General features: G+C 33.3%; 2 protein-coding genes across 3 annotated transcripts; both read right to left on the bottom strand.

The window, feature by feature from the left end:
* Positions 1-417: 417 nt before the first annotated feature.
* On the bottom strand, positions 418-5,183 carry LOC107482278 (uncharacterized). The gene is made up of 9 exons (XM_016102723.3): positions 4,695-5,183; positions 4,484-4,576; positions 3,916-4,020; positions 3,196-3,348; positions 2,638-2,736; positions 2,413-2,541; positions 1,603-1,782; positions 1,329-1,445; positions 418-722 (listed from the first exon to the last, which is right to left on the bottom strand). The coding sequence occupies exons 1-9, from the start codon at positions 5,007-5,009 to the stop codon at positions 570-572; spliced, it is 1,344 nt and encodes a 447-aa protein (XP_015958209.1). The 5' UTR covers positions 5,010-5,183; the 3' UTR covers positions 418-569.
* A 2,183-nt stretch (positions 5,184-7,366) lies between these two features.
* On the bottom strand, positions 7,367-10,269 carry LOC107482178 (small ubiquitin-related modifier 2-like). Of its 2 annotated transcripts, none has more exons than XM_052259779.1 (4): positions 9,711-9,814; positions 9,237-9,374; positions 8,153-8,302; positions 7,367-7,692 (listed from the first exon to the last, which is right to left on the bottom strand). In XM_052259779.1, the coding sequence occupies exons 2-4, from the start codon at positions 9,372-9,374 to the stop codon at positions 7,615-7,617; spliced, it is 366 nt and encodes a 121-aa protein (XP_052115739.1). In that variant the 5' UTR covers positions 9,711-9,814; the 3' UTR covers positions 7,367-7,614. The 2 variants fall into 2 exon arrangements, with proteins under 2 accessions (XP_052115739.1, XP_052115738.1); XM_052259778.1 differs by lacking the exon at positions 9,711-9,814 and adding an exon at positions 10,037-10,269 and having other exon boundaries at positions 7,377-7,692.
* Positions 10,270-13,510: the final 3,241 nt, after the last annotated feature.

Raw genomic sequence — 13,510 nt, forward strand, 5'->3', positions numbered from 1 at the left:
TACATTCCTTTGTCGGTAAGGAAGACTGTCATTTGTTCGTAGAACACCACATCAGCTAAAATATTTGTATGAAAAGTCGTAACAATAATCTTATCAGATAATGCATGTTATAATAATGCACAAAGCATCGCAATCATATCAAATATCAAATTTGTTCTAGTTACGATAAAATTAAATTCTGCGCAACTCTTTATCGAGCTTACTATAAATCATCTCAACTGTTTATCCCATGTTATATTTTACACATTTTTCACGCATGCCGGACTGAACTTTGGAATAGCGGATGGATTTAATTTGAGGATACCATCTATAGTTTTAACAATTAAACTAATTCCCTATCAAAATTTATCTAAGGTCCGAACACGCTATTTTAGCTCTTTTGTGAGCAACAATCTATTATTCTAGGAGACTTGTACATAATGGAATATAGCCGTGTTTCATCATTCTCAATAGCTCAAGTTGATGAACTTTCAAAACAGTTCAATAGATTTTATCGAATTTCATTCCTAAGCCAAGAGACAAAAGCAAAATTCAAACAATGAGGCGAGGGAGAAGCATTAGACTAATAATTATACACGAAACTTGTTAGCAACATAAAGCAAATGACTAATGTTTGTTGAGGGATAATTTTGCAGCAACTTCAGATTCGAAGTGAAATCACCCGCCAGGAGGCGCTTGCGAACCAGAATTAGCATTGCGCAGCATATCCGCATCAGGGTCTCCTACATGAGTAATATGTATGTAAGTTTTCCTCTTCATGAAGAAAGAACTATCTAAATGCCTTGCAGCAAAAATAACAGAGATTAGTCATGCTTGTTGAAACACCCTGAATTTAATGTAGCAAATGACTTGTAACACAATAAACTTAAACGAGTCTACAAGGGTCCTAAAGTGTCATTCCGACTTAAACTGTATTGATATGACTATTGAATGCATGCTCGGGAAATGAGTGCAGACGGGTTGTCTATAATGTTCTATAAAATTAACCATCTAGCACAATGAAATTCAGATTTCCTGTTTGATTAGGATCCCCTAAAGTAGATAAATATGCTGCATAGTATAGATTACAAAGTCAAAGCAGGTCACTACAACTTAGAATTAAAGGGGTCGAAGCTGTGTGATAGTAAACCTACAATCGTTAAAGCTGTCTTCACTTCCTCATTCATGGTTACCTTACCCTGTTGCATTTTATTCAGGAAGAACCAAATCCTTTCCTTTATTTTCGTGTTCTATCTTCGTCATAAAAAATGCGCCAACAGATCATAAGGCTAAATAGCAGTCCATTATAGTTCAAGAGACTACAAGGTAAATAAGGAGCAAAATTATACCTGTGGGCCCTCTGGATCACTTAGAAGTGTGTCCCAAATGTGAAGGCTGTCAGCAAAATTGAATTCTTGAGTCAACAGGAGAGTAATCCATCTAAATGCATAGAATTGGGGATTGACCTGAAAAAATGAGACCTTTCTGTTACTGACAAAAATGATGCATAGCCTCAGCTGATCCATTATTCACAAACTCTCTGCAGCATTCCAGTATCTCCAAATTTGAACTCTAAAAGATAAACAATGAAAAGAGAGAATAATATTAAAACTTCGGTCTTACTTTACAAGTGATCTCAAGATGGCGCCACAGCTCTTCATCATGTTCTTTCAGAAGCTGGGATAATCTTGTAATAGTGGAACGGATGCCGACAACACTGTTGTCAAGTTGTTTAACGAAGTTATCTCGGAAGCCACTCAATAATTCAACAAAACAGAAGAATGAGTCCGCTTCAGCAAAGGCCTGCATATTATAACGGGTAACTCATGAGCATGATTGACCAAAGGTATAGCAGGACAGAACATGACAGCAACATGAATTAAAATTCCTCCAATGCTATCTAATCAATTCTTTGGCAATGAATTCAAAAAAGTTATGTCACCATATTAAGTAGTTCACATATTTTCATGTTCTATTTCAAACATCCCCAATGATGAATTATATTTGTTAACATTTCTTGTCTACATTCCCCTCAGGAAGCAACAAAACAAGACCTAGTGAATCTTGACCAACCCCAACCCAGGTTGCCGCTTTGATTAAAGCACACACATGGGAAATATTAGCAGGTAAATAAAGCAGATATTTAAAAATAAAATATAGAAAAGATGAAACCAGGAGACTTTCCTACCATGCATCTTATCATAGCAAAGAAAAAGCAATCAGCTTCTCAAGGGTAAGCAATTCTTAAAGGGATTCTTAGGCAAATTTGCATTCTTCTGAAAAATATTAAACTTGAATCAAGTAGTTTCTAAACAACACAAATATAATTAGATGATAGGAAGCTAAGGTAGAGTGAGTAAAGCATGGCTATGAAATAAAGAACAAGATTATACAAAAAAGACTCAAGTTTACAAGAAGATATAATGTACTCACTGCATTTTCCTCATCAGGGTCATTTTTGAACACATAGTAGAGAGGAGCCAATAGCTCATTCATCCCTTGAACATATCTTACACCTGGGTTTAACTTTGCAAAGATAATTAATATGTTCTTTAAAGCCTCCTGAAAATGTCCAACAAGTTAAAAATGAATTCAAAAGGCTCGTTTCATTGATTGAGTTGAATTTGAGGTTCTATTGGTTTCAGGATAAAGGCCAACCTGATTGGATTTTGCAAACTGAGACTCACTACAGAAAAAGTGCATGTCAGGATGTGTGCGCTTTACATCTCGATCAATCTGATCTATGATTTCCGTATCCTACAAAATGCAAAGAGGAACATTTATCTATTATAGTTTATTAGCATGAGATTTGCAGTTATAATACATGAATAAACAATTCATTTCACTTATTTTTATTTATTTATTACTGTGAGCAAAGGAACCTTCCACTTGAATTGTTTCTGTTTGTTACCCACTAAAGTAAAATGTTAAGCATCATGGACAAGTTTGATAGAATGCCGGTAACATGGTTCATGCAGATCACAAGAACAAGTAAATATCACTTTCAAAATGTTCATAACAACTTCATCGGGATAAAAAATACTATTAGGGGGTAAAATATTCCAAAGAAGATAGGCAATAAAAAGGGTAAGATTGCTCAGTAAATGAAATAACTCCGGGATTTTGTTTTCCTCGAGTTATTTGAGAGTTATATAACAAGTAAATGCAGTCGAAGTTTTTAACATTAATTCAGTGAAAAGGTATCTGACAATTTACCTGGAAGAACTGATTCCATACACTGGTCTCTCCAAGACTCAATGGATGCTCCCCATGAGTGATTTCTGATCTAGAGAGCAAGGTTCTACTCTCAACTTTGGCATCATCAGCATCAGAACTTGTTGAGTTGTACATCCTCCTTGTGATTTCTGACTAGCTAGCCACGTAAACATTCAGAGAGCCAAACAGATAAAGCAAAAAGAATAATATGCATGACAACAACAACAAAGTCTTGTCCCACTAAGTGGGGTCGGCTACATGAATCAAACGACGCCATTGTGCTCTGTCATGTATCATGGCTACATGAATCAAAAAGAATAATATGCATGAAAATGTGAAAAAACACTACTTCGGCAAAGGTTACAGTTAGACACAAACACACCAAACCCTACCATTGTAACAGAAAAAGCAAATCAATCATATCAAAATTCAGCATGTTATTGTGATAAGTAATCTTTTAGCATTATCTTCCATAGCCTACAGTAAAACTAAACTCGTGATTGAAAGGTTTTGTTTTGTTTTGTTATTTTTTATTTTTCATTGTGTTTAAAGCAACTTATTTACAGCTTTTTCCTGACAACTGAAGTTATCAACTATCTATGTTATCACAACTGAGACAGCTATATCCTTTGCACACTAAGGCCAGAGAGGGAGAGAGAGAGGCTGGAAATCTGCAATAATTCAATGAAAACAATAGAGCTCCCTAAACAACTAACTTACAGGATTCACGAGAATATCATCTTTAAAATGTTTGTACTGGGACCTCTTCTTTGCTAATTCAGCTGACCAGAGCCCACGATCTGGAGGAAGATATCCAAGCAAAAGCTGCAAATGTCAATAAGCAAAAATTGCAACTGTAGTTATCAATTCCATTTCCTCGTTCAAGGGAAAGTACTCTAGACTAACCAGAAGCACACAACCAAATCCTGTTAGGTTAACTCAGCTGGATGAACAGAGTTGGAATGGCAGGGAATATAAACAGACTAAATAATTCGCATGTAAAATAAAGAAACCCCCATCCTAATGCACTCATGCATCTCCGTTTCACTTAAAAGCTCTAAAAATAATTTTCCCATTCTTTTATTTGAATCAATTGCAACACAACAATAAGGAACCTAATCTAAAAACACTATTCAGCAAATCTAGTTAACTATATAACCACCTCTTTTATCTATCTACAAACAGAAACCGAAAACCACTAAATGTTCTTGGCTGAACTGTATAGCCACATCTCTCTCTCATACACACAGATATCACACATGAAACGCTAAAGCATTTACCGATTTACCTTCCAGACAGTAGAACGTATCCCAGCACCATCAGGAAGACCTTGACACGCGAGCCTTCGCAATTCCCTCATATCTATCACCTTCTTCGATAACTGTCAAAACATTCAATTTCAACCAATAAAAGTAGTTAGTTAGTTGGTTAGTTAATAAAGATAGCTCTTAATTTGTTGCTAAAACAAGAAAATTGAAACTAAAACGAAGGAAACAAACCTCAGCCAACAACTCGGCCTGGCGAGAGATGTCATCGGCGGAAGGGGAAGAAGAGAACGTTGCATCAGTGGAAGTGTGAGTGTGATTCTTAGGACGTGAATGTTGGATCCTCTGTGGCTCGGGAGGATCATCCACGGTGGCCGGAGGGGATGGTGGTTGCGATGGGGAGGCGGATGATACAGCAGAGGTGTGTTGTTCGATTGGGAGGTCAACGGTAGCAGAGGAAAAGAAGGGAGGAGGCGGAGGCGGAGGAGGAGGATGGGGAGAAGACCAGAGGGAGCTGTTGAGCCAGTCAGGTACTTTCTTCTTCTTCATTGTTTTCACTTTTCAGTGATAGCACAATGAACGAAAGAGGGATTTGATTCCAATTCTAGGGTTTCTGCAATTGCAATTGCATTGCATTGGTAGCATCAAACATTCAACATGAACGAACTCACATCACATAAACAATGAGCACATATCACAAGGAAATGTGATTATTAAGCGGACTCGGATTTTATTTTTTATTTAATTAATCGAACTATGATTAATCTGTATTTGCACAATTGTGTTTGGTTAATAACGTTTTAAACAATCTTATTTTAATTTAAAAAAAATAAACGAATTTAATATTATTTCACCTAATATTATGACTTTCTTTTGTTTTTGAAATTATCACAACTTCTTCAACATTTATTATTTGGCCAATTCTACTGTGTATATAAATTAATGTCTAAATTTTGTCTAATTTATTTTTATAATAAATTTTATTTTTTAAAAATTATTTATTTTTATATTTTTAAATTAAATATTAATTTTAATCTTTTTTAACAGATAAATACTATTTTTTAGGTACCATAATATTCACCTTGTTATTTTTCATCTAAATTAAAATTTTTTCGCTATTTAGTTTCACATGCATGGTAAAATCAAGTTTGTAATTCATATTTAATAAAAAAATCACTAAGTAAATCAAGAAGAATGAACCATAGATCATTTTTGTTATGTTTTCGAATCATTCAATTTTAAGAACTATTTTTTATCAATGATACAAAATTTTAGATACTATTTTAATAATTTATTCTAAATTTTTGGTTTATCTTATATTTTTTTTTATTTCTCACGATATCTTTCGGTTCGACCGGCCAAAAACTAATCCGCTGTGGTACTGAACTCCATTTAAGAGTTTGCCGATCACCATTATCGTATATTTTAATCAATACTAATCATCTTTTATTTTATCCATTGAAATATTAGTCTTTAATATTCTTCTAATAATATAACTATAAATACAAAAAGATTATTTTGCTCCACTCTAAAGAAAAAAAAAATGCGAGAGTTTGAATAAAACATAAGGAAGAAAACAATTTATCCTTTTATTTTATCTATTTTCGTATTTTCTTATCTAAATTAACCTCAATTCATTTTATTTTATTGGCATCAATTTCTAATAAAAAATAAAACATGTTTATTGAGTTCAGACTTTAGATTATTAAGTTACTTGGCCCGTTTGGAAAGTTTCAAAAGTAATTTTTTTGAGCTTTTGACTTATGAAAAGTAGTAGTATTAATCTCTGGTACAATTTTCAAAACCAAATTGCAGCTTTTTAAGAAGCTATTTAAAAACTTATAAAAAAGTTAAAAAAAATAACTTATCTTATAATACTACTACTTTTTATTACATTTTTATAAAATAAGTACTTTTAAAATAATAAAATTAAAAATCCAAATACAAAATAACCTATTTATAAATTACTTTTAATATAATCATTTATTGTTTAAGTTATTTTTTCAAACGGGCCTTAGTCACCAAAAAAGAGTACAAGTTACTATTTTCTTATTGAGGGTTTGATTGCACTTTGCAACATCATTCAAAATTAAAGAGATTTAAATATTTAATAATGTGACATGCTTATTTTAAAATTAAAATGTATACTCTTTTTTTTTTGGACAGGGAAAATGTATACTCTTAAAAAGTCATGAAGTCCACTTATGGATTTGATTTATATTTTTATCAACACTGAATTGAAGTGCATATATATAGTTGAGAAAAAGCATGCCTTTTTCCTTGAATTATAAATATAATTGAAGGAACTGGCTTTTTTTTTTTCAAATGTAATCAATTGGGATTTGCTTCTATTATTCGTTTTTCTTTTCAATAATGTTTTGTGATCTTTTTTTTGGTTTTGTGTGTTTCCTCTTTGGGGGGAATCGGCTCCATATAAGAGCTGGCTACACTCTAGTTACTTTTATGGAGTTATGGTGGTTCCTTCTTTATCACAATATCTTTATTTTTTTAAAAATATATTGACATTAATAATGTAGTTTTAATTGAAATTTCAAGCATAATATCAAAATTACCAACTATTAAATTATTCTTATTTCTCAGTGATTTATATTTTTGTCATATTTTTAACTAGTAAAAAGACAAAAAGAGGTTTTTAAATAATTCTAATCCTAAAACTTTGTCGATGACACAAACAATTCAAAGTACACCAAAATCAACCAAAAGATAACAAACTCAATTGTTGTATGATTAGATTTGATTATATTTGCTAGGACATTAATTTTATGATGAAGATGAAAAAGTGATTTTATTTTGAATAAATTTATTTTTTCTATTCTACCCGATCATAATAATCTAAAATGCAGTTTATAAGGGGTGAAAAAACTAAGCAACATCCATACATAAATCATAGCTGAAGCATACACAATTTCAGAATCCTAACTCATGAATGCCAGAACAATATAAGCACATTGAGTAATTAACTTAAGCATTCATCAATTGACTTGCAAAGTTTTAAAGTGCCTGCACTTGCTATAATCATATTTCACAAGATATAAAAAGTAAACAAGTTAGTTCATGATAATTTAATTATAGTCCAACAATAAAATATATTATCCTAATAATATGTCCACTACAGAATCATATCAATGGCATCCTAAAAGCTAAGTGCTGCAACACCACCTCCATCCACATGTTTAACAGCTAAGATCTCATCTCCATTTTTCATCTTGAGCTGGAGTGCATTAACAGTTAAAATAAGATCAGTTAACAACGTAGTATAGCACAGTACTAAACACAAATTTCTTATATTCTTTTACAGCATAATTTAGTGTATTTTCAGAACATGCTTAACTATTTATTTTAATCTGTGGAAGTTATTAAGCCACCACAACAAATAAGAGGTCCTCCTTGTTAATTGTCTCATGACAAAAAAGATATATATAATTACACATTACATATACATTAGGAGAAATAAAATTATGTAAAGAATCAAATAATTTAACAATGCAAAATATCTCTATTTTAGAGCCAAACTTGTTAAATTTTCTTTTTATCTAAAATCTCAAAATCGGAGAATACAGATGCAAACAGATTTTTTCAACTGAATCTCTTTTTCTATTTCCATATTTCCTGGTATAAAATTCTTATCAAACACGTCCTAAATGTAATGAGCATGGAAAAACAAACCTAACCTTTTTTGGCGTATATTTCCCATGAACACGACAACCATTATATAAGAATTGCAACGTCGAATATTCCAAATGACACCTCTCACAGTAAATTTGGAATGTTAAAGACAATGGCTTGACAGGGTTCACCTTGAAGTACATCCTGCGATCATTCTGCATTTCGATTAACATAATTAATCAGGAATGGTAGCAGGAAATAAAAAAGAATGTTGTAAAAAAGTAAAATAAATAAGAATAATCTAAAGTGTACATACTGTTATATAAAAAAATAATAATAATGCTAGGTGTATATTAAAATCAGCTACTAATATAAAATATATATTGAAAATAAGTTAAATAATACATATATTTATACATAAATACATACCGACTAATTTTGATGATTAATTTTAGTATGTAAATAGTATTTTTTTAAAATTTATATTATGATTTCTACTATATGTGACAATATATCCAACACCATTCTTAGCATATAATTTTGAATTTCAATTAAAAATAATATGTATTACTAACAAAAAAATTGTCTGAAATATTTGATATGATTAAAAAAACATTAAAAATATTTAAAAAATTAATTTGTACATTAATATTAATAAAATACTAAAAAATATTATAATTTAAAATTAGAGTCGCAGAGTGCCATGTGTCCTGTCCCGTGCGTTCATGTATCATTGATGCAAACACAACACACAAATCTTACAAATTACAATCTAATACAAAAGGATATCAGGAAAATCAGACACATTTATTTATACAGAAAAAATGTGTTTACAAAACTAACCATGAGATGAAGTGAGTACCTAATGGGTGATTGTCTTTTATATTCAATAAATTTTTTAAAATAATTACCATTCAATAAGAATTATACATTATACATTCGTACATACATAAAAATAGAAGTTATCTTATTTAATATTTATTAATTTCAACAATAATTAATAAATATTAAATAAAATAAATTTTTACTGTTTTTGTCTAATTTTTTTAATTATCAAATATTTTTAAAATTATTATAATATCCTAAAATAATAATATTGTCTTATTGTTGGCCAAGTAACAAAAATAAAATACATATATATGTACATACCTGGTCTGTGATGCAAATTTCGACATATTGCCTGTCTTGAGTCCCTTTCCCTTCGTCTAAGGCCTTTCTCTTAATGCCTCCTTCCCCTTCGTCCGAACCCTTCCTCTTAATGCCTCCACTGCTTGTAGACACACTCATCTGCACAAAAAACGAATTTGAATTAGGATAATGTTAGGGAATCAATGATTTTTTTGAATAATATAAACGATCACTAATAAAATAAAAATATACTAAACTTTTAAATTATTCATTTAAATTTTAATATTAGAATAATCATTTTCATTCTTAGTAAAATAAACATTTTATATATTTATTGTTTACATTGTTCAATAATATTGTTGGTTACTTATATTTTTCCTTTTGAATTATAATCCCAAATAATAACCTCTCATGAACTCCAGCTTCTTCTTTCTTAAACAAAATTAAAATACCTTTTTTTTATTTAAAAAATAATAATACTCTACCAAACCATACTAAAGGGTTTAGGTGCGACGATGGTGACTCCTACGGCTCCGACACCGGCGTGAGCGGTTGTACGTGCGGCGGGTCACCACCCGAACAAGCCTCTCGAAATCGAAATCATCGTCATTCTCTCTCTCTCTCTCTCTATCTCTATCTCTCTCTCCGTAACACAAAAACCCTCACGGGGAAAAGGGGAAAAAATCCAAAGCAAAACTCCTTTGAATAACAGAAGGAGGAGAGGAGAATGAGATTTTTGGAGAGATCGAAGAGTGAGAATGATGAAGAGAAGGAAAAAAATTGAAAATACAGAAGTTGAAAGTTGTGAAGTTTGCATGCACCTTGCGATGTCCGATCCCTAGCTCTGTGTTGAAAGGACTGTAGTGGTTCTCTTAGTACGATTTTTGTTGAAGCCAGTTGTTAAATTTCCAAAACAGGAGTGAGAGTGTCTTGAAACCTGTATAGTTATATCTGGAAAATTTTGTATAATTAGTTTGCACATGCACATCACGCTTTTTCCACCATGCTTACTTTTTCAACAGATGAAAGTTCAAGGAACTATGCAACTCGATAATTCAAAGTTGAAACGAACTACTATCAGTATATTGCTAACGTCACGGGATATGCAGCAGCAGAAGGAGAATCAATTCAGTTTGATAGACTGATGGGAAGTAAAACCCACTCACACATACAGATACGTGTTTATTCGGATTCGTATTCTTTTATATTTGATTTTTATAAAAAAAATTTTTTCACATAAGAGACGAAAAAGAAGACTAAATTTTTTTTTAATAAAAAAATATGATGTGCTTCATTGGTGTGGATAAACTGAATGTTTTTTTATATGAAGATATCAGTAAAAAGATAAAAATCATAAACATCTCAAATTTATAATTTAAATAAAATAAAAGAACTATAAATACAAATATAATTTTCAGATTCTTTATTTTTAAATTTGATCATCCGATTACTTTTACTTTTCTCCTACAATTTTATGATATAATAAAATATACCTTCTTTTTCAATATTAAAAATAAAAAACGTAAAAAGGAAACATAAGTGAGGATTTTTATACCTAATATTAGAATAACAATTATCTAAACAAATGAATAAATGAATGCCTGTTCACATTCGATGATGCGGGAAACTTAATCGTTAAACGGGGGATTTAACTGCAATTTTCAAAACTTTTAATAAAAAAATAATTATTACTGACATGAATCATGTTCGGGCCCAACAGTAATTGGGAGTCCATGAAGCATACCCACAACTTGACCGTACAATGAGGTATTGAGGTGCATAACGCATGACAGAATCTCCCTAGAGGAGACTAGAATAGTTGACTGAAATTCCTAAAAAATTGGGTGCCAGTAGGGGCTCAAGAATTCGATTATGGAGTTAGGGTTGATATTTTAGTTAGAAACGAGTGTAGTTAGTATATTTATAGTTTGGTAGACGTGTCTGATACAAGATTTAATACGTAAGGGGTGTGTTACATGCAGTACATAGGGGACGTGGAAGACACGTGGCAGAGTCTGTTTGGGTTGGCTAGTAGCACGTGGAGGCATGCTGACACGTAGTAAAGCCTGGTTGGTTAAAGTAGAAGCATGTGGGAGGCGTGTTGAGTCAGCATGCATGGAGCGTGTTAACATGTGGCTCACTCTAATTGATTGATGAAGCAACGCGTAGAGGGCATGTTGAGTGCTCCCTTTTATGTAAGGCAAAACTCGGTGCAATTTTTATTGCGAAAAAGAGTGTTCTTTGAGTATTTTTTTTAGTGTTCTTTGAGTGTGTTGGTAATGTAATGGAGGCTACCGCAAACTTGGTAGTGTATCGCAACAGTGAGATTATACGGAATACTCATGAGGGAGTGAGGTTTGTGGGTCGGAATCCATTTTCGTTTGTGGATCCATGCACCATGATGTTAATGGAGTTTCAAAATGGTCTATGTCAAAGGATGGAGAATGGTATGTTGAGGAGAGTGAGCAGAATTCTATACCGGAATTCGGTTGTAGTTTTTGGTAGTCTAATACAGTTTAATATCATGTCGATCATTGACGAAGCGAGTATGCATAATATGTTCCAAATTCACTGGCAGACTCGTGCGACAGCCACAGATTGAGCTGTATGTTGAGTTTGAAAACGTAGAGGCAAATGGGATTCAAAATGATTTATATATAGAGGATGATAGAGTTACAGTGTACGAAGGAATGAATAGTAACAGCAAAAAGGACTTCGAAGCCACTTATGAAGCCGGCGACGAAGACAAGGATGGTGATGTGGGAGTTGAGACAGCAGCGGAGAATGTAGTGGTTCATCCCTCGAGTAGTCAATCGATGAACGTTCCACCTTTATGCGTAACTTGGATCTTGACGCCATGCATGCACCGAAATTTTCGGAATATGCAAACATAGGTACGTGATGACTGAATAATACGTTTTTGTGAATTTATATTTTGGATTAATTAATGAATGATGATTTCTATTTTCTGTAGGCGTTGCTGATCCAGAGGACGGAGAGTTCAGAATTGGAATGGAATACAGTTCTAGAGGAGTTGACTACAATGTGTATGAGTCTAAGCCACAGACGTTCTATGCAAAATGCAAGACGTTTGGGCGTGAGCGCTACTGGCTTATCTGAGCTAACTTGATATGGAAAAAAAAGGTTGTTGGGAGATATGCAGATACAACGGTAGGCACACGTACACAATGGAAGCGATTTCACAGGATTATTCCAAGTTGGACTCGGATACAGTTGCTGAGGCTATAAGGCCATTGGTTGAGACTGACCCGTCCATCAAGGTGAAATTTATAATAGCAGAAGTTCAGTCAAGGTTCAACTAAACCATCAGTTAACAAAAGGCTTGGTTGGCAAAACAGAAGTCCATACCCAAAGTTTTCGGTGATTGGGAAGATTCTTACCAAGCCTTGCCATGGTGGCTCTCAGTCATAGTTCAAAAAATGCTTTATTCAATTGTCCAAATAGAAACACGATCACTGTACAACGGGAATGAAGAGGCACACGGTGTAAAAATACTTCATCGCGTATTTTGGAGTTTCAATCCATACATTAGGGCATTCAGGCATTGCAAGCCTCTAGTTCAGGCTGACAGCACACACCTATACGAAAAATACAAAGGTACACTTCTAGTTGTTGTTACACAAGATGGGAACCAGAATATTATGCCTATCGCATTGCCTTCGTGGAATGGGAGACAGTTGATGTGTGGTACTTCTTTCTCAGGAATCTGGGAATGCATTTTGTTAGAAGAGACGGTGTGGGTATGATCTCAGACCGACATGAGTCAATCCAGGCAGTAATAAATCATTATGGAGGTGACTGGCAACCTCCAAGAGCATGGTGGATGTTTTGTATAAGGCACATCGGCAGCAACTTCTTAAGGGCATTCAAAGTCCCTCACTTGCAAAAACTTGTTGTCAACATAGGGTATTCAAGAACGGTGGAGGAGTACAACATCAACTATAAGAGGTTGAAAGAGCGAGGTCAGGCATATGCCAGGTGGTGTGATGCCATTGGACTCAGACATTGGGTATTGGCATTCGACGAGGGACATCGATGGGGCCATATGATGACGAACCTTGTCGAGTGCATTAACTCAGTGTTGAAGGGTGCCCGAATCTATCGGTGTTAGCGCTCGTCCGAGCAACATATTATCGGTTAAATGAACTTTTTACGTGGAAGAGTGCGAGACTCATGAACGCAGGTGTGCTGGATTTACTTACTCCATATTTGCACAACAGCGGATAGAAGCAAATATGCAACATGCTGGGAATATAGTTGTGCACCGGTTTGAT

Source organism: Arachis duranensis, chromosome 3 (genome assembly GCF_000817695.3).
Source record: "Arachis duranensis cultivar V14167 chromosome 3, aradu.V14167.gnm2.J7QH, whole genome shotgun sequence".
NCBI lineage: Eukaryota > Viridiplantae > Streptophyta > Magnoliopsida > Fabales > Fabaceae > Arachis > Arachis duranensis.